The sequence below is a fragment of the Heteronotia binoei genome, chromosome 7, assembly GCF_032191835.1.
Source record: "Heteronotia binoei isolate CCM8104 ecotype False Entrance Well chromosome 7, APGP_CSIRO_Hbin_v1, whole genome shotgun sequence".
Taxonomy (NCBI): Eukaryota; Metazoa; Chordata; class Lepidosauria; order Squamata; family Gekkonidae; genus Heteronotia; species Heteronotia binoei.
The window spans coordinates 88147256-88167405 of record NC_083229.1 but is presented as its reverse complement, the minus strand read 5'-3'; the positions used below and the strand labels follow the sequence as shown (position 1 = coordinate 88167405).

The 20150-nt window shown below is 39.4% G+C and overlaps 1 protein-coding gene across 1 annotated transcript in view; it reads left to right on the top strand.

Moving 5' to 3' along the window:
* The window catches only part of PIEZO2 (piezo type mechanosensitive ion channel component 2), a 399620-nt gene that overhangs the window by 240375 nt on the left and 139095 nt on the right, over positions 1 to 20150 (top strand). Inside the window, exons 6-8 of the mRNA XM_060244021.1 lie at positions 1289 to 1490; positions 4193 to 4406; positions 18017 to 18185. Coding sequence (XP_060100004.1) covers positions 1289 to 1490; positions 4193 to 4406; positions 18017 to 18185 — 585 coding nt within the window. The remainder of the gene's footprint in view (positions 1 to 1288; positions 1491 to 4192; positions 4407 to 18016; positions 18186 to 20150) is intronic.

Sequence of the window (20150 nt, the reverse complement as noted above, 5' to 3'; positions counted from 1 at the left end):
GCATTACATGCTATCAAAGTTATTACTTCATAGGTGTCTGCTCTGCAACAGTAGATAGTTCTTTTGCCTTGGAGAACATTAAGTACAGGGAACTACTGGTCTGAGAAGCCCATGCAACATAGAGCTGTATGTGTAACTTGTGATTAATTTTGTATGTTCATCATTACACAACACTTTGCTGAAAACTGTCATCCTCTAACAGCCTCTTTTGCTGACACATTTTCAGTAAAGTCATCTTAATATTTAGTTACTGCAGGAGCCTGCAGGGGATCATAGGAGGGGGGACTTTGAAATCCGACTGGATCCCACTCCAAAATCTCCCCTTCCAGGATTCAGTGAGCATTCAGTGTCTTGATCAGGCTACTGCCCATTTGTCTTCCTCAGAGCCAAACTAGACAATATGGTATCCCATGGATGCCACTGGCATTTTACCTTGGGAATTCCCTAACTTTACAATGTTATGGAAATCTGATACCTCTTGGGTCTGTGTTGTGGGGAGGGTCTCCTATTCACCCTAGTCCAAACCCTTGCAAGGATATTTGGACACTTGAAAGTGGTACAGGAGAAGACAGACACCTCTGCTCCCCCACCCCAATATCATATTCCTGAATAAGATTGGACCTCACAGCATTGTAAAGTGAAGGAATTTGGTATAAGCATCTTGTTGGGTATAGTTTTAATGACCAAACTAGACCAGGGCTTGCAAAACTGCCCTCTTTCAGCTCGCTTTAAGATGAAACCCGGGAAATGACATCTAGCCATCCTATACATAGTCTGAACTGTAGCACCGAAATTTCTAATTTCTAATGGTTTAACTGTCTATCTAATTTTAACTTAATTTATGAATGTAATTTAACTATTTTAATTGTTTTATAGTAATGATTGTATTTTACCGTAATCATGGTGCATACCATGTCTTGTTAGCCGCCCTGAGCCTGCCTTTGGCGGGGGAGGGCGGGATATAAAAATAAATTGATGATGATGATGATGATGATGATGATGATGATGATGATGATGATGATAATATACTCTGGGGACATGTTTGTGCTATAGTTATAAGAGGGGTAACAATTTGGCAATATAGGGTAGTTCAAAGAAACATTGCCGTTATGGGAACAGGAAAAGGAAGCAAAATGGAGGTTATGGTGTATACTTAGGAGAGAAAAGAATACTTATGAATTAACACTGGGATACATGACAGGATGTGCAATTAATATGAGTATTTTAAAAGTAAGGTATGCTGTTGTAGTGAATTCAGTATATCACTATACTTTTCTCTTATTTTCAGAATGAAGGAGAGGGAATAGAGGCAGAAGATGCATTAATATATGAAGATTTTGATGATGCAGAATGTGGGGAAGAAGAAGAAACAACAAAATTAAAATTGTTACGACGAATTGCCTCAATAGCTTCCAAAATCAAGGAAATTATTGGGAATGTTATAACCACAGCTGGAAAAGTTGTTGTTACAATTTTACTTGGTTCAACAGGTAGGTTCTTTTAGATTGTTGCTCAAGAACCATTAGTTTAAATTAAAGATAGAAATGAGCTTTTAGTCATTGAGATCCCTGGGAAATAGCCCTTTTAATGGGAAAGGGCTGTATATATTACTTAGTTGCTTTAAATGTACATTTTGATGTATTTTTAGATGCTTTGTTTTTTATATTGGGTATAGTTGCGTAGCCATTATCCTTAGTATTTTTAGAGATTACCCTCAGCAGTTGCTGCCCAATTAGAAATACTAATTAGTGTGATGTTTGGAAGTGGAATGTGCTTTTTCAGTAACCATCTGGTAGTACTTGTTAGATCAGGATAGGTCACCATAAGGGCTGATTTTGTGCTACAGGATAATATTTCTTTACTTTTTTGTGTGTGAAATTGAGAATTAAGGCATGCACAGTTTGCTGATCATTTAGGGCCAATTGGCAACATTCAAGCACATTAATAATATTCAAAGTACTGTTTGTTTATTTATTTGATTTGATTTATATCCCATGCTGAAGCAGGCTCAGGACGGCTCACAGTATAAAACTACAACAAACAATTAAAATCCATATATATTATAAAATTACACATTCAATAATTAGAACAGTCAGAATAATTTGGTGCTAGTCTCTTTGATGTTATTTAATTTCAATGGCGACAGTATTTCTTCAATTTCCCTATGAAATACAAGGCTCAGAGTCAGTTGAAAGCCAACCGGAAGAGAGTGGTCTTACAGGCCTTATGGAACTGGGCAAGGTCCCACAAGGCTCTCACTTCCTCTGGTAGTTGATTCCACCAGTAGGGAGCTACAATCGAGAAGGCCTCTCTCTCGTGGTCTTTAATTTGGCCTTCTTCAGCCCAGGGATATCTAATAGATTTTGTAATCCAGATCTAAGTACCCTCTGGAGAACTTGTGAGGAGAGACGGTCCCTAAGGTAGGCAGGTTCTAGGCCATACAGGGCTTTAAAGGTGATAACCAGCACCTTGTAGCAAATCCAGTATACTATCGGCAGCCAGTGCAGTTCCTGCAGTCCCGGCTGTATGTGCTCCCACCTGGGAAGCCCCAATAGCAGCCTGGCTGCTGCGTTCTGCACTACCTGTAGTTTCCGGATTCGAGACAGGGGAAGCCCCAAGTAGAGGGCATTACAGTAGCCCAGTCTCGAAGTGACCGTTGCATGGATCACTGTTGCCAGGTCGCCACGTTCAAGGAAGGGGACCAGCTGCCTCACCTGCCTAAAATGGAAAAATCCGGATTTAGCAGTGACTGTTATCTGGACCTTCATTGTCAAGGCAGGCTCTTGATATGTTGTCTGCAGATTGAGAAAGCAAAAGTAGTCTAAACTTGGAATTTTTATTTTAATATATTTGAATTTAATATATTTGAATATTTTAATATAATTAGTACTAACAAGCTATAGCAGGGGTCCCTAAACTTTTTTAGGGGTCCCTAAACTTTTTTGAGCCTATGGTCATATTTGGAATTTTGATACAGTGCCCCGGCCACTTTTAGTGACATCCCCTCTGCCTTCCACTTTATATAAAATCAGGTCCAACAGTTGTGCACATCATGGACTAGGAAAAGTGTGCTGTGATTCATGAAAGCTTGTGCTGAAATAAACTTTGTTAGTCTTTGAGTGTTCTTTGATTCTTGCGTAAGTTTTATTTGTTTATTTTAATTTTAAATATATACTCCACTATTAAAACTTGTGCAGAATTGCTTCAGTAGCTTCCAAAATGTTTAATAGGATGCTGATCTCACAGTGGGTTTGGTTGAGACATCAAAAGATGTGGGCACACTAATCTTTTCTAAGAAAAATCTTAAAAGTGTATCCCCCCCAATTCAAACAGTGGGTGTAATTTCCAGGGATAGATATCAGAAAATAACAGTGGACTGTATACACCACTCACCTAAGTGCTTTGTTTTATTAGGTAGTGAGCTGGGATGTTGAAGAGGCATGAGCCTTCAACTTTTTCATACAAACATGTAGTCGTGTATTATAACTTATTATATATAGAAGATAGTGTATATTTTGTTCTTAAAATAAATAATACAGATTAATCTGGGTCGTATTTTATTGGAGTGAAACCTGTTGTACAATTTGATGCCTATTCCCATCCTCTTTATGAACAGTAGGTAGCAGCTCAAGATGAGTAGGCATGTTAGTTTGTCGTAGCTGTAGAAAAGAGCAAGAATCCAGTAGCACCTTAAACACTAACAACATTCATGGCGGGGTATGAGTTTTTGTGAGTCACTGCTCACTTCTTCAGTAGGTAGCTGGATTGTTAATACTTTCAGATTAGTTTCTGTATTGTCAGCACTGAAGTACCTCAGTATTTTCAGTTAAATTCATCAGTTAAGTAGAAACCTGTGAGTGAAATGCACCCCTGAATTTCATAATACAGTAGATGGGGGCTGGGATGATTGAAAGCTTAAATTTTTGATGGAAATCCCTTACGACATTGCAGTTATGATGACAGAAACTTTTAAAATTGTGAACAGAATGTATTTTTATATTACTTTTATGCTACATGTCTTTCACATACTGCAGTAAAACAGAAAAATGGGTTTCTGTTACTAAATATGAATTATTTTACATAACTGATTTTGCCTGAATTTTAAAAAGCATCTTATTCTGTTTTCATAAAGTACAGATCTCTTGAGTACTTACAAAAAACACTAACTGCACTTCATTTTTTTTTTTTGTAGGAATGATGTTGCCATCACTGACCTCAGCTGTATATTTCTTTGTATTCTTGGGGTTGTGTACGTGGTGGTCCTGTTGCCGAGGATTTGATCCGCTGATATTCAGCTGTCTCTGTGTACTAATGGCTATATTTAGTGCAGGCCACTTAATTGGACTTTACCTGTATCAGTTACAATTTTTCCAGGAAATTATTCCCCCCGATGACTTCTATGCCAGGTAAGAGGTTTTCTGTGCATCTTTTAAGAAATTCCAGCACTCTCTAGTTGGCCTGTGCTTGCCCTTCCATTAACAGAATGATTTTACAAAATTTTACAGAATAAGCGGCAGTAACCATATGGTTAATATTGATTCTAGACAAAATAAATTATTTCTAATGAATATGTCTAAATATGAACAGACTGTAAGATAAATGTTATATCTTAAGCCAGCATCACAGAAGGAGGTAATGAAGCTGTAATAGGTATTACTGGACACAGGGTTGTACTATGGTGTCAGATTATATGAAGCTATTCAATAGTGGCAGACTTTCCAGGAGCGCTACTAACACCAGCGCCTACCATCAAGAGTTTAGGAGTGACACTGGATACCTCGCTTTCAATGGAGACCCAGGTCACACATATTGCCAAGGTGGCATTTTTTCATTTCCGTCAAACCCGGCAGCTGGCTCCCCTCCTATCTCACTCGGACCTAGCCACAGTAATCCATGCAACAGTCACTTCCAGACTAGACTACTGTAACTCGCTCTATGTTGACCTACCCTTGAGTCTGATCCAGAAGCTCCAACGGGTTCAGACTGCGGCAGCGCGAGTCCTGACAAGAACGCCACGGATGACACATATTCTACCTGTGCTGCACCAGCTACACTGATTGCCAGTTGAGTACTGGGTCAGATTCAAGGTTTTGGTTATGACCTTTAAGGCCTTGAGCCGTGTGGAAACGATGTATCTACGGGACCGCTTCCTCCACTATGTCCCTGGAAGGGCATTGCTCTCCAGTAGTCGAAATCTGCTGGTGATCCCTGGCCCAAAAGAGGTCCAGCTGTCCTTAACAAGGGCCAGGGCTTTCTCAGTCCTGGCCCCAACTTGGTGGAATGCTCTGCCAGAAGACATCAGGGCCCTGTGGGATCTTTTACAGTTTTGCAGGGCCTGTAAGGCAGAGATGTTCTGCCAAGCCTTTGCATGAGGACAGTGACGGTTGCCATCCTGGCACCTTTTCCTCTCCACCCCCTCTTGGGGAGATCCCCCCACCCCTCATAGATGACCTCATGCGACATCTGGATCAGGGCGCCTCAGCAGTGCTGCTATTATTAGATTTGTCAGCCGCATTTGATATGGTTGACCATCAGCTACTGATGGTCAACCCCAGAAAATCTAGACCTGGCTTTTCAAGCCATAGCATCTTGGCTCAGGCTGAGTTGACTGAAGCTGAATCCAACAAAGATGGAGGTTCTCTACCTGAGCCGGGGTGGTCCGGGGGGGAGATCCTTCTGCCGGCTCTTGACGGGGTGTCACTAATACCAGCCCCTAAGGTCAAGAGCTTGGATATGCTCCTTGAGTCCAATGGAGGCCTAGATAGCAGCCACTACTAGATCCACCTTTTTTCATCTTCGGCAGGTGCGGCAGTTGGCCCCTTTCTTGGAGCATGACGACTTAGCAATGGTGATCCATGCTACGGTCATCTCAAGAATAGATCACTATAATGCTCTCTACATGGGGCTACCCTTGACACTGACTCGGAAACTACAGCTAGTGAAGAACGCTGCGGCACAGCTGTTGATGGGGCTCCCCTGATGGGAGCACATTCGGCCAGTGCTGAAAGAGCTGCATGGGCTACCTATTGTGTTCCGAGTCCGTTTTAAGGTGTTGGTATTGCCCTTTAAAGCCCTTTATGATCAGTGGCCTGTCTATCTGTGGGACTGCCTTTCTCCACATGTTCCCCAGAGAGCACTGCATTCAGGGACAAAAAATCTATTGTCCATCCCTGGACCAAAGGAGGCTAGGTTGCGTTCGACGCAAGCTAGGACCTTTTCGGTGGCAGCACCAGAATTATGGAATGCTCTCTCGGAGGCCATAAGGGCCCTGCGGGATCATTCCACTTTTCACAGGACCTATAAGACCGAACTGTTCCGATAGGCCTTTGATATCTAACCAGGAAAGAACTGCCACCCGACATCATATAGAGTACTAGGTGATCACCGTCAGAAAAGAAGAACTTGCTTATATTGTAGTGATACAGCACCACAAAATGGTTTTAAAATCTTAAATTGTAATTATGTTTTATTGGTTTCAACTTGTGAATGTTGTCAGCTGCTCTGAGTCCGCTTGCGGAGAGGGCTGGATAGAAATTTAAAGTAATAAATAATAAAGTAATAATAATGGAGCCAACAAAATTTGGGTTTCACAAATATTTCCAGAATCTAAATACTGTACTGGTATTGGGATTCAGAAATACCAGGAAATGCCAATTTTGCTTACTGTTACTGCTTGGACCTGAAAAATACCTGGTTTTTCCCACACCCCTACCGAGCATCACACTGATTCTGTTTGTGCCGGTGGAAAGCCTCATTTGGAAACTAGAGCTAGTGCTTAGGGCCATAACTCTAGAGAGCTAGTTTGATGTAGTGGTTAAGTGCGTGGACTCTTACCTGGGAGAACTGGGTTTGATTCCCCACTCCTCCACTTGCAGTGGCTGGAATGGCCTTGGGTCAGCCCTAGCTCTCATAGGAGTTGTTCTTGAAAGGGCAGCTGCTGCAAGAGCTCTCTCAGCTCCACCCACCTCACTGGGTGTCTGGTTTTTTTTTTTGTGGGGGGGGAGAGGTTGTGACTGCTCTGAGACTCTGAGATTCAGAGTATGGGGTGGGATATAAATCCAATTTCTTCTTCTTCTGCTTCTTCTTCCCTTCACAGCTGCAACTATACTAAGTGTATCCTACAGAAAAAATCATGCCATCTAACACAGTTTTCTTCCATCTGCCATAGCAACAGCATCAATTTGGACTCTTCTACATTAGATTCTTTTTTTGGAGCTAGTTCCTTCATTGTTTTGTTCAGTAGTTGTAAATAGTTATAGTCAGGCCACACCCCCTGACATCACCATTGATTCACACAGGGCTTTTTCTACAGCAGGAACTTATTTGCATATTAGACCACAGCCCCTGATTCCAAGCCAGCTGGAACTGCATTCCTGTTTGTTCCTGCTCAAAAAAGGCCTTGGTTGTAGTATATATAGCCTTCTCCACAGTATGCTGGAGTGCTTAGGTGTCTGTGGCACACAAGACCATCTCTCAGTGTTGCTGACATAACAGGAAAAAAACCTTTATTCACATGGACGTAATTGTTGTCTCCTCTGCTGAGGGGAACACAAAGTTAATAGCTGCATCTGTAACTAGAAATTTAAATAGTCAAGCCAAAAATTGGTCCCTGAGCTTGGAAGCTGTCCTTTGGGAGAAAGCCATAATAACATCTAACAAACTGGCAGCCCTTGCTGCCACACAGCAGGCTGCTCCTACCTCTGCGTCGTCTTAATGGAGACTTGGCTTCAAAACCTCCTTGCAAGGACTCTCCTTCACATGTGCTTTATAAGGCATCCAATAAGAAGGATCAGTCTCAATCTCCAGTAAAGATTTAGAAAACCAAGTACCATCAGTCCAAAGCCCAACCATCCTTTTCAATACCAAACTCAGAGGTGGCTGCTTCAAGTCATTCCACTGCTCTACCAATATTAGATGAGCCTTAAAGAAAATGAACTTTTTCACACAGTCTAAGTATTCCGGTATGGCAGCAGGCCAGTTACTGGCCAGTAACAGGTTTTTTCTGTGATTTCAGACAGACTCGTTATAGTAATTGACTGCTACTGGAATACTTTTACCTTTTCTGATGGTCCCGGAGCTGTCCCAATAGTGGGGGGTGCCTGAGGCATCATTATTGAAGACAGTTTCCATGCAGTTTTCAATGCCTCCTCTTGAATCGAAATCGCTATGTCAGGCTAAGAGAAATGCCTGAATCGAAATCGCTATGTCAGGCTAAGAGAAATGCCTGGGAGGGCTTTTGGGAGTGCCAGCTGGCCAGTGCATGATCCCTCCTCCTCCTTTTCTTTTTTTAAGAGCGCTATGATGCTATGACACTGAAACAAACCAGTGCAACAGCACTGGGATTCATGGCCCCCATTGTGATATAGCATCATATCGCTCTTAAACAGACATGAGAGAGAGAGAGAGAGAGAGAGAGAGAGATTATGTGCTGCCCAGTGAAAATGGGTGCGAAAGAGAAAGCAGAACTGTAAGAAATGGTACAATGCTTCAGGGACGGATCCCTACTGGAAGGGAAAGTGCTGTGTGAAACTTGCATCCCTGTACCAGATTACTGCTTGATGAAACAATAACGATTCACTTCCTGTTTAGAATGGTAACTGTGAAAAGCTTCAATGTCTATGAGAATTCTACTGTCCTCATCACCAGTTATTGTTCTGGTGTTGGGAGGGCAGATGCATGATTCTCCATATTTGACCTTCTCGATGTTGGCACTCATGCTTCACTTTCTTTGGAATCAATCATCATCCTTATCCTGACATCAAAGATCCTCCAAAGATTTATTCCCTTATCCTTGGTCACAATCTTATTAGTCTCTCTCTCAGGGCAGGAATTTCAATTAAGATCATCAGTCTTTAGCTGTAGATAGAGACTTCTACAGGGATTACTCTGGTTTCTGGTTAATCTTCCCTGGAGTACCAAACAGTTATTGGGAGACTAACTAGTTGTACTGTCAGTCATGAGACTGGAAACTTCCACATTATCTGAACCGCTGTGCTGCTCCCTTGGGGTGGGGTTCCTTGCACCCTAGCACAATTATGTTCTGCCAGGCTTTTCTTGCATAGAAACCTGAAGTTCCAATGGCCCAGCCTCCAGCTATGAAATTAAGAGCCCTGGGTCTGGCCCAGTCTCCACTGCTTTTGATTTATTTCTGATGCTACCCCTTCATTTATTGGCTACGCAGCTGGCTCTCAACTTGTCACCAGTATAGGTGGCTGCGTGACACATTTCCCCATGTTAGGGATCCAGCTTTGACTACCTCAAAACAGAATGATCTTTACTTTTGGATCCTGAGGATTCCAGCAAGGCTTCAGATCTATAACCCCCAAATGTTATCTTGTATTTCCAAACTTTTTGTCCTATGGAAGACATTCTACTCTATTCTGAACAAATCATCGGGATGTCCACTATCCTTGGGCAGCAAATCATACACCAGATGTTGTCTTTGGGATCATGTACTCAGATTCACATATGTTGGTTTCTCTCCTAATGATCCCAGCTCTACTGAAGATTACCAAGGACACCTGGTTGAAACCAGTCTCTGCCCCACTATCTGAGGACCTGTATAGAGGTACTAGATTCTTCTTCATCCATCCATCACTGGACTCAACTACAATTGTGGCTTTATTAGGAAAGATCAGAAAATTTCTCATTCAGCTTCAACAGTTAGAAGGAGGAAAGCTGGATGGAATGGGATAAGAACATGCACCTTGACTACTCTGCCCTTCGAAGTGTCAAACTGCACGTGGCCTGCATGATGAAATATCAGTACTTTCTGTAGGAGACCTCACCAGGGTTTAACCACCTTCCCAAGGAGGTAAAGCAAAGGCTTTCATGGCAGCGACTGGTGACATTGAAGCATTCAGCTTATTGTAGGATTAAGGCTGTGCCAGATGCCATTGCAATATGACCCACACACTCTCTGCAATCCAGGACTAGGGCATGAACTCACAGTATTTTGTGTTAGAACTCCATTGCAGCTGGCACAGCAGATCCAACATGTCTTAAGTCTCATGAGAAGTGGAGAACCTGTAACTGTTCTTCTTGTGACCCACCACCTTCTCTGCAACAGGTCGTTTTAACTTCTGTGGAATACTGTTATGTTTTTGGAAAGTACAGGTTCCACTTGGGCATATAGAGTTCGAACTGCATCTCTGAGGGGGACAGGATTCATGCCTACATGCTAGCTCTAGAAATTTCCGAATAGAAACTCTGTGCAAGAAAAAAAATCCCATTAGTATGAATGAGTATGTGACCACACAAAAATCCCTAACATGGGGAAAAGTAAGAACATATGGGAAGTAATGTTATACTTTTTAGAGAGAGAAAAAGCAATGTTCATATTTTTTTCTTTTTTATGTTTACACTTGGGGAAAACATTGAAAAACATTGGAGAGATCCCTAATTGTATTCTAAATACTGCTGTGTGTACTGGTGGTATTATTCCTCTGTGAATTTGAAGAGTTCTAAACAGGTTCTCTGCTGCCATCTACAGGCCAGAGTAAAAAATCATTTTGATGGCAGCGACCTGGTTCTGTTATTACTTTTCATTTCACGTGTTTTGAAGGACAGAAACAGTTGTGGGTGCAAAATTTCCATTGCTTGCTGGGGGCAAGCAATGGAATTTCCTTAATTTCCTTTTATTCCCAACCATGTTTGTTAAAAAAAAGTTGCCCTTCAAAATAAATAATGAAGCATTTGAAATCATATTTGCTATATTTTGAATAAATCAGTCAGTTGAATCAAAGGTAACGCTACTAATTCTTCTTGTATCTAATTCATCTGTGATAAGTGATAGAAATTATTTAGCAGGAAAATGTAAATTAAATATGACAGCACAATACACCAAGATTAGTCTGAAGCATGACACACAAAGAGTGTTTAATATTGCACGTTGTCATTCAGGCTTCATTTTTTAACACCATAGTTAAAGTAATTTAATAGAGATGGATACTTTCATTTTCATCATTTGTTATATGAAAAAAAAATCTCAACAGTTTGAAGTTCTTTCTTCACTGTTCAAAATGTATTTTATGAATAGAGGCCCATGGAGTAAGGAATCTGCTGTGATCTCATTTAGCCAACAACAACTACTGGCCACAGTGTTTCAAAGAGTAACTAAACAATAAAAAATCACTGTGGAAACAATATTGTCTATGTTTTATTATTTCATGAAATATATTATTACAAAAATGAAGTACTAATTGCAAACACCAGATACAACAAATACATGTAAAGTCAAGGTGTGATACTCTATGCAATTTAGCACAGAACTTATTTGAGTTAATTTCGCATGAACTAAGAATGCTATGCTCTATTGAAGTTGTCTAGAGAAAAGCATGTTATGAATCCAAGAGGCGGTTGTGCTCCAAATAGAATATAATTTTCCTCACAGAGAAAATGTGTAAGTATTTTGATAAATATTAGAGCTGCAAGGTCTGATTCAAGAAATATCTGGGGACTTTGCGGGTGGAGCCAGGAACAATGTTGTGACAAGCATGATTGAACTCCAAAGGGAGTTCTGGCCATCACATATAAAGGGACTATCCTTTAAAAGGCTTCCCTTCATTTGGAAATAATGAAGGATAGGGGCACCTTCTTTTTGGGCTCATAGAATTGGACCCTCTATGGACTTACTGCACTAATTATTTACTTTGCTACTGTTCTGATGTGTAGTTTCTTGGAAATATTGCAAGTTGGTCAGATTTGTGAAGTTCTTGTATTCTTACACATAATTTCAAAAATAATAGAAGAAAAATAAAGGTAGATATGCTATTTATGGCCATTAAAGCCAACAAGTAGATGGTATGCTACTGAGAGCAACAATTGTTTACTACATGTCTTGCAGAATGTAGTTTCTACTGTGGCATCATCTACATCCTCTCAATTTCTTACAGTTCTCTTTTCTGTTTTAAATAACAGAGTTTTCAATCCAAATTGCTTAAATTATTAGATTAAATAATGCATGATTTATTCTTCTTTTGATGAATTTGCTGAATTTGGCTTTCTGTGTTGTGGAATATGTTTTGACTGTTGATGGAACAGAAGTAGTATTGCCAATACAATTAAGCAAGCGGAAAATATGAAAGAGAAAAGGTTGCTGGATATTTGGAACTGATGCTGAAAGGTTTACACTCTATGTGATGGACAGCAATCCTCTTCAGGTTGTCAAGCTATAATGAAAAGAGAATAAAACAATGTGCTTTTAATTATTAGTAAACTGTGATGTCTTGTACAAGAAGCAACAGTTCTTGGCTGGGACAGTGAATAGATTTCATTATGAAGTAGAAATACGAAATGGTAGATGGTTATCATACTGCTATTGTGACAGTTGAACTAAAATGACAGTTTTAATAGCTTCTCAAGTTTTATCTTTTTGACACATTTGTTTTCTTAATAATCATTACCTAACATTATAGACACATGACAGTTTGTGAGGTAAATTAGGAAGATACTAGGATTCCTGTAAAGAAAAAGAATGGTAGTTAATGGGAGGGCTAATGCACCTAAAAATTGTGCATATTACAACTATGAGGTGGTTTATTGGCACTCTAATCACAGTAGACACTAGTCCTTTCTTCTTTGTATCATTGCTCCAAAGCAAGATGGAAAAATCAATAGAAGCTCTAACCAAAGTTCACTGTTTGCTTTGTTGTAACCCAGAAGAAAATATTTATTGGTTGTTATTAGTCCTTCCTGCTGGATCATCTGTGTATTGATTTCTGGTGCATCTTCTTGGTGATATTGTCTGTTTCTACTGGCTGTACCTGATCGCTAATCTCCAAGCTGTCATTAGATGCTGATGCTATCCTTCTGGACTACCTTCCCATCGTGTCTTAGTTGCTCAGTGAAATCTGCTCTTGCCCTTACCAAGACCTTTCCACAGGATAAAACCGAATTCCAATTGAAACCTCATTGGAGGGGAGAACAGTTGAATTGTCTGGTAATTGGACTTTCATTGTGAGGGTATAGTCTCTCCATCTGGAAGAGCAGTTGTGGTGATTCCAGTTCATGTAGGTTTCAGCTCATGTGATTTTTTTTTTTAAATTTCTCCAGTCTTTTCAAGTTTGCTTACTTGGTCGCTCTTCTTCCTTATACTGAATCAGACCATTGGTCCGTCAAAGTAAATATTGTCTACTCAGACTGGCAGCATCTTTTCAGACAGAGATACAGAGGTAATTTTGTACTATCTGATCCTTTTAGCTGGAGAGACAGGGGATTATACCTGGAACCTTCTGCATGCACAGCACATGCCCTACCACTGAGCCACATCCCTGTCCAGCTTCTTCTAAGTGACAAATTTCCACTGTTTTCATTTTTACAGGACAAACATGCTTACTATTGGTTTTATGCATTGCTTTTTATATGCAGAGAGCCATGTGTGATGTCCTTATTATTGCTGTGATTGCAGATATAGTGCAGTAGTAATGGGAGCAGCAGTCACCCCCTACCACCACCACTGGAGTGGTTCAGCTTTTCTTTTAAAAATTTGCAACTGAACAACATTATAAAAATTTGTGTATAATGTTCTCTGAATTCCCAGCTTTCATTTTTAAAAAGGCTGCTATACTCTTTCATTACAGCGATACAAGGGAAAAGGCGTACACAATGAAAAGTGCTAGAGAATTACTTTTTTCAAATGAAGCTGGGAATTCAGGGATTCTAATGGACCATATTGGTATCATCTTCAATGATATATTAAATTACCATTAAAAATAAAAAGATACACTAAGTGGAATGGAGACAAACCAGTTGGTTAAATATCCCTAATGCAGAAGATACATTATCTGCTTTTTGCACCTGCAAAGTCAGTGACATGTACCTTGAAATGATCACAGTATTTTCTAGGTTCATGGGACACACCAAGGACACACAGAGGCATCTAAGTAGGATGACTCAAAGAAAAAAATATATATATAATCCCCCCCCCCCCTTAACTGTGTACCTTTCAAGAACAGAATATGTGGCCTTATTCTACTATTAGAAAAGTTGCGGCCTGATTCTTTCCAGCACGGTGTCTTTGTGTTGTCCTTCTCCTTCCCCTACAGGCTGGACCTCCTCCAGGCACAAATAACTGCAAAACAGGAATGTATTATTTCATAGTGTCATCAAAGCTGACTGACTAACCAGGGCTTCTATATTTTTGTTACTATTATCTATCTATTATACTTCCAAGAATTATGTTACTCTATACAACATCATATTACACTATAGGCTTTCCCAGAAACAGCAAAAATTGCATCCTTCCTGAGACTTTTTTATTCCTGCAATTCTCAAAAGCAATTTTTGTGTATTTTGTGCCATCCCAAATCAGAAAATATGCTCTGAATAGAAACCAATGGAGAAGCTAAATGTAGTAAATATCTTTGTAATGGTTTGGTTATCTCTGCAACTGACCACACTGCTTGAGTGGAAACAGAAGGAAAATTGTTTTCCTGTTTTTCAAATAACAGCAGTATTTCCACACTTACATCATGTGCTTTAATAGTACATCAATATCTAGCATTTATCAAGGTCAGAGGTTGTGACTGTGCCAGGAAGAGAGGATGATAGTACATATACACCAGAGACATGATCTTATTAATTCACTAAACTTTTGCTGGGAAAATGAATATGCAGACAACAATGTCACAACCACCTGCTAGTTTTAAGTTTTCAGCATAGTGTTTGTATAGTGTTTCTCAGAATAGTAATAAAATTCTTCTTGGCTTGTACGTGTGTCCATATGTGCACATACATAAGCACTCACATTGTTTCAGTCTCTGTAGGTTGATGGCATTCATGAAATGTGCTTCCTGAATATTAATTTGCACTGGGAAAATATATACTTGCACTTTTCTACCAAAATAAAAATATACGTGTCCTACCCATCAATAAGGAGCCCCACTTTGCCTTGGAAGTTTGCGGGGGGGGGGGCGGGACTTTGGGCCAGTCTCTTTTTCTCTGTGTTAGGGAAACTGCTGTGGATCTCCTCTTAGGTGGGGGAATTAGCAGAGGAGACCCTGGCAGAGCATAGGAGAGATCTTTTACCAATTTATGGAGGTGTAGTTTTCAGAATAACACTCCAATAGTAAAATAGTTTTAAAATAAAATATTTACTTAGAAAATATATAAAAATACAATCACACATAAACAATCAAACACATACAAACAAGAATTAGGAAAACAGTAATGAGAATTGGGATATTTGGGAATATTGCAGAAGGGGATCCTTGAAGCAGAAGGCATGAAGGTGGAGAGTGGCCCAAACAGAGTTTGGGGGTACAAGTCTGTGGTAGGGTAAGGTGAGACACACTGAACTGGCCATGTGCTTGCCTTATAATACCACATTTGTGCCCTAAGGTGATGTCATGTGGTGTGTGACCAGTAGGTGAGGTGACCTGTGACACTGCATGACACCAGTACATGTGACTCCTTATGTCACCAAAAGGAGCATGGGGAGGCTCCCAGAAGCTTGATAGGATTAGTGGGACTTGATGGGGTTGCCTATTGAAAAACTACCTTAAACAAAAAAAGAAGTAGGTCAATTTAGAGCCAAATTGCTATCTCATTGTAACACCAGAGCCAACACAATGGGGATGGTCTTCATAATGGGATTAAGACTTTAGCAACAGTTGCTTCCTTGGGCTTTTTCTTGGTGTCCAGTGATCTTCTCAACAGCTGACAGGAACAAACCTTTGTTATGTGTGGGCGTCATAGCAAGCTCTTTTGTCCAACTGCTGGCTACTTGATCTGCATCTGCATTGACACACCTGGGGAATATGACTCTCCTGCTTTACCTTCATGGCTGAACAAGATGGATCCAGGGTCCCCTTCATCATGGCCTCTGCTGAAAACTGTTCTTATAGGCTGTCTATCTTGGACAGAAGTGCAGTTGTGTTCTGCATGGCTTGGCAGCTTCTTGGGGAAGTCTGATGTGGAATCCTTCTATGCAGGAGGAATGCACAGTTACAGCAATGGCAGGAACAGGCAGGGAGGCCTCTTAGCTGAGCTGAGATGCTTTCTGTTTGGCCCCACAGAGAGTAAAATGTCCATATGGAAGCTGACACAAATGCCGAATGCTTAAGATCAAACAGGATCCATTGCTTATAGACAATAGGCAAGTGGGTATTTGTTATTAATGTCCATATTGGGTTAGTTCTTGTACCCAATGTGTTCTGCTTATCACTGTTCATAGAAGCAGTTTTCCTGTGTTCACACAATATAAGTCCATACTGAGAGTTCATAACAATAAGAGTCCTGTATCTCTGACACAAGACCAGAGTTAACTCAGTCCATAAATGATGACAAAAAGGGGGTCCAGGAAGTCTGGAACCAGGGCCAGAGTGAACACAGTCCATTTAAAGCTGGAGGAGGGGGCTCATGCTTACATCTCAGCCTAACCTGTCTCACAGGGTTGTACTGGGGATAAAATGGAAAAGAGGAGAACATGTAAGCTTCTTTGAATCTCCATTGGGGGTAAAGGTAAAATATAATAATAATAATAATAATAATTTTTATTTATACCCCGCCCTCCCCGCCGAGGCAGGCTCAGGGCGGCTTACAATCTATCATGATATAGTATCATGATATGACAATACAGGTAAAATCAATACACAGTATAAATACAAATATAAATACAGATACAGATACAAATATAAATTAATGTTAAAAAGCTAAAAACTATATGGTGGTGCTACATAACTGATATTGAGCAAATGCTGTAAATGCTCAGCTTTTCCAAATATGTTTCTGTGATGGATAAGCAAAAATCCTGCCCTTTTCTGAAATACACCTAACCTTTTAATCTTATTTGGTGAGAGAGAACAGCAGCTAGCAGCCAATCAGGATCCCTGGAAGGACTGGAGGAGTCAGAGGAGAGCAAAAGAGCAGCTCTTACACTGTCAGCTCAGGTAGACAGGATCTGAACCTTCAAAGAAAGAGAGACGAGAGGAATCATGTCTCAAATTTGGTCTTGTATGTAAGCAGGCTAAATCTATCTTGAAGCCTCAATTTCTGAAGGAAACTAGTAAATTATTTGTGGTTTCTGCGACAAGCTCACAATCACACTGAGAGTAGTAGTAGTTCTTTATTCAGTAGTAGTTCTTTATTCACGGTCATCCGACCAGCTTAATACAAATAAAAACAAAATCATAAAAACAAACCCATCACCTCTTACACAAAATTCCTGACTCCTACTATTACACATATTGTTAAAACTCATAACCAAGAGAGAATTCTAAGATTGTGAGAAGACCAGTGTTCACTTTAAGAATAAAAACTTGGCTGCTAAGTGTTCTCTACACTTTTAAACTGTGAACTGTAACCTTATAAATGAATGGACACAGTAAGACTGTGTAAACAGTTTCTGTCATCTTTTCTGAACCACTTTATTCCACTATATGACAATATAACGTTATTCTTCCTTTCCTGTTTCTCTCACAGGTGCTTAACTTATTTATTCAGAAGCCATTTGGGTTAGGTCTGTCAGGTACAGAGTTGTAGAGAATTGGGGTGGAGACCACATTGGTCAAGATTTACAGTATGCTACCTCTTGTCATTTTTATGACCTCATGTTTCACAATCTGAATCTTATGCAGAGACCCACAGGCATCCATAAAGTATTGAACACAACAAAATGCATTCATTGATGCTGAAGTAAGCACAGAAGTCAATAGGTATATAGTGGTACCACATACACATTGGATCATTCATGTGCATAAACCTGCTGAAAGTCTATTAAGTATATTCATGTTTTTTTCGAATAGCAGTTAAAGTTCAAATGAAAGGACACTATAGGAAAATGTTTCCCAAATAAACAAGGGAAAATGTATCTTTGTGCTGAAATGTATTTTCAGAAGTTTTATACAGAAGTACACCAAGTCTTTGCATAAGAAACCTGATGAAAGGCAGTATCACTTATCAATTTTACAGTGACTTTGAACTGTGGGGAAGGGCTATATAATCAAGAGATCTGGATAACCATGGATAATGACATTCTACTGTGTTTCTTTCTGGAATGCTCTTTTTATTTCAACAGGTTATTTGGTGTGAGTTCAATTATTCAGACCAACTGCTCAAGCACTTGGAAAATTATCACCAACCAAAAGTTGGTCTGGTATCACCATGTCAACCCCATCTTGCTGCTAATATTGTACTACACCCTAGCAACTCTCATTCGACTTTGGCTACATGAACCCATTGAACAGGTAGAATAATTTTACACATAAAAGAGTAAATATGCATCATGACAGACCAAAGGGAGTCCTATTGCTGGTATATTTAATTCAAAGTGTAATTGCATATTAGGTAAAATTGTAGGATTCTCAGAACAGTGCTTTTCTTGAAAGGTTAATGTGAGGAAAGGAGAATTTGCTGGGTAAATTTGTTGTCTAGAATTATTGGTCAGTCCTTTTTTGCCATCAATTGTCCTCTGCAAATACCATGGGGAAATCATTTGCATTTGCAAATGCTTTCCCCATGATATTTGCAGAAGAGAATCAGCACGTATAAAAGCTAAGGATAGCTCCATCCTACTAATTCTGTTACAAATTTCCCATTTGTTAGTATGACCTTGGCCAAGGGAGTTTATGAGGCACTGCAATGTGCTTCAGTACATGCCTAACATAAGACCTGGAAATGTATGTTCAGTTTCCCTATTATTTATATTCTGTATCCCAATCCTACAAAAATGTGAAAGGAACAGAAATAATCATCTTACTCACAGTGACAAAACTAACAATAGCTTCAAAATGGAAAGAAGGCATGATCCCCATGGGGGAAAAAACCCTATAGCTTGATAGAATTTGGGGTTGCTTTGTTATTGCTTATCTGACAAATTGTTGCAATCGGAACTTGATAATTACTGTTCCACAGTTGTGAAACAGTGTGCTCCATTCTTAGAATATATGGCATAAACGGGTCTTCTGCCTTACAACCCTTACCTTATGTGTGGTACCCTATACAAGGTTTTAATGCTCACTTATTTTTTTACCTGTTGGATATATGTAGAATAGTAAGTTTCATTCAACTTCTCCTAACATAAAACTTGATTGTTTGCTTGTATGCTCAGGTATATTTTGGTTATGGTCAGTTATTTTGATGATGAATGTTCATCAAATATCAGTGGTACTGTATTGTATTTAAATTGTTAAAATTAATAAAATTATAAATTCAAAAAGGGAGGGAGAAGAGATAAGAGGCAGTTTGTGTGTACTTGTAGACTAGTTATTTCCAACACATAGCGATAAGCAAGTTCAGTACTAAATCTGGGTACCTTATACTAATATTTGTCAGTCTTTATTGGTACCATCTAACATTTATATTCTAATCTAACATTTTAAGTTGTAGCCTTTATAAGCTCTGTCATGCAATTAACAGAACTTGATATTTATGTCTACACAAGGTAGCTAAACTGATTCAATGTGATCTGCCTGAAGAAATATATTTTGTAGTAATTTTCTCCATACAAATAGGTCACCAAAGTGGTTTCTTTGTATGCTGATATAGTTCTGAAAAATAGTTTGTCATGAAAACATGAATTATAAAATGTGAGTTTTTTTCCACCAGATTTTGAAGAATATGTTCTGACATAGCAGATTTCTAACACTTCCAAGTTCTGACATCATAAAATATATCAGCAATACCTGTTTGTGTGCATAATTTTAATCTGTAATCTGAATGAGCTAACACTTTTCTTGGCTCTACATGAAATGGTTCAAATTTAAAATGAATTTCAGTCTTTTCTTTTTAAGAGGAAATAATACATTGTAAAAAATATATATATTTATGCATAAGAGAAAACAAAACAATGAGAGATATTTCACTGGTCTTGGCCTGTGTGGTATCTTCTTTTGTTGACATGAGTGGTATTGCACAGATATTAAAAATGTGTTTTTTAAAGCTACAATTTAAAACCACATACAGACTTTCTGCTGTCCATTTCTAAAGAAATGTAATATGAGAATAGCAATTCATACAACTGCTTTGAAAGAAATGGTGGGGTGCTGCTATGCAGCCTGATTGTGCATTCTTCTGTTCTCTCTTTTGTGCATACAGAAATGCACATGGCTTTCATGAATACCGTGTTGCAAAATGAGGTTACTTTGGCTATTAATATATGCCATATTGCTTTACTCCTTGATTAGCTGACCCTCCTGATCTGAAACCTGTTA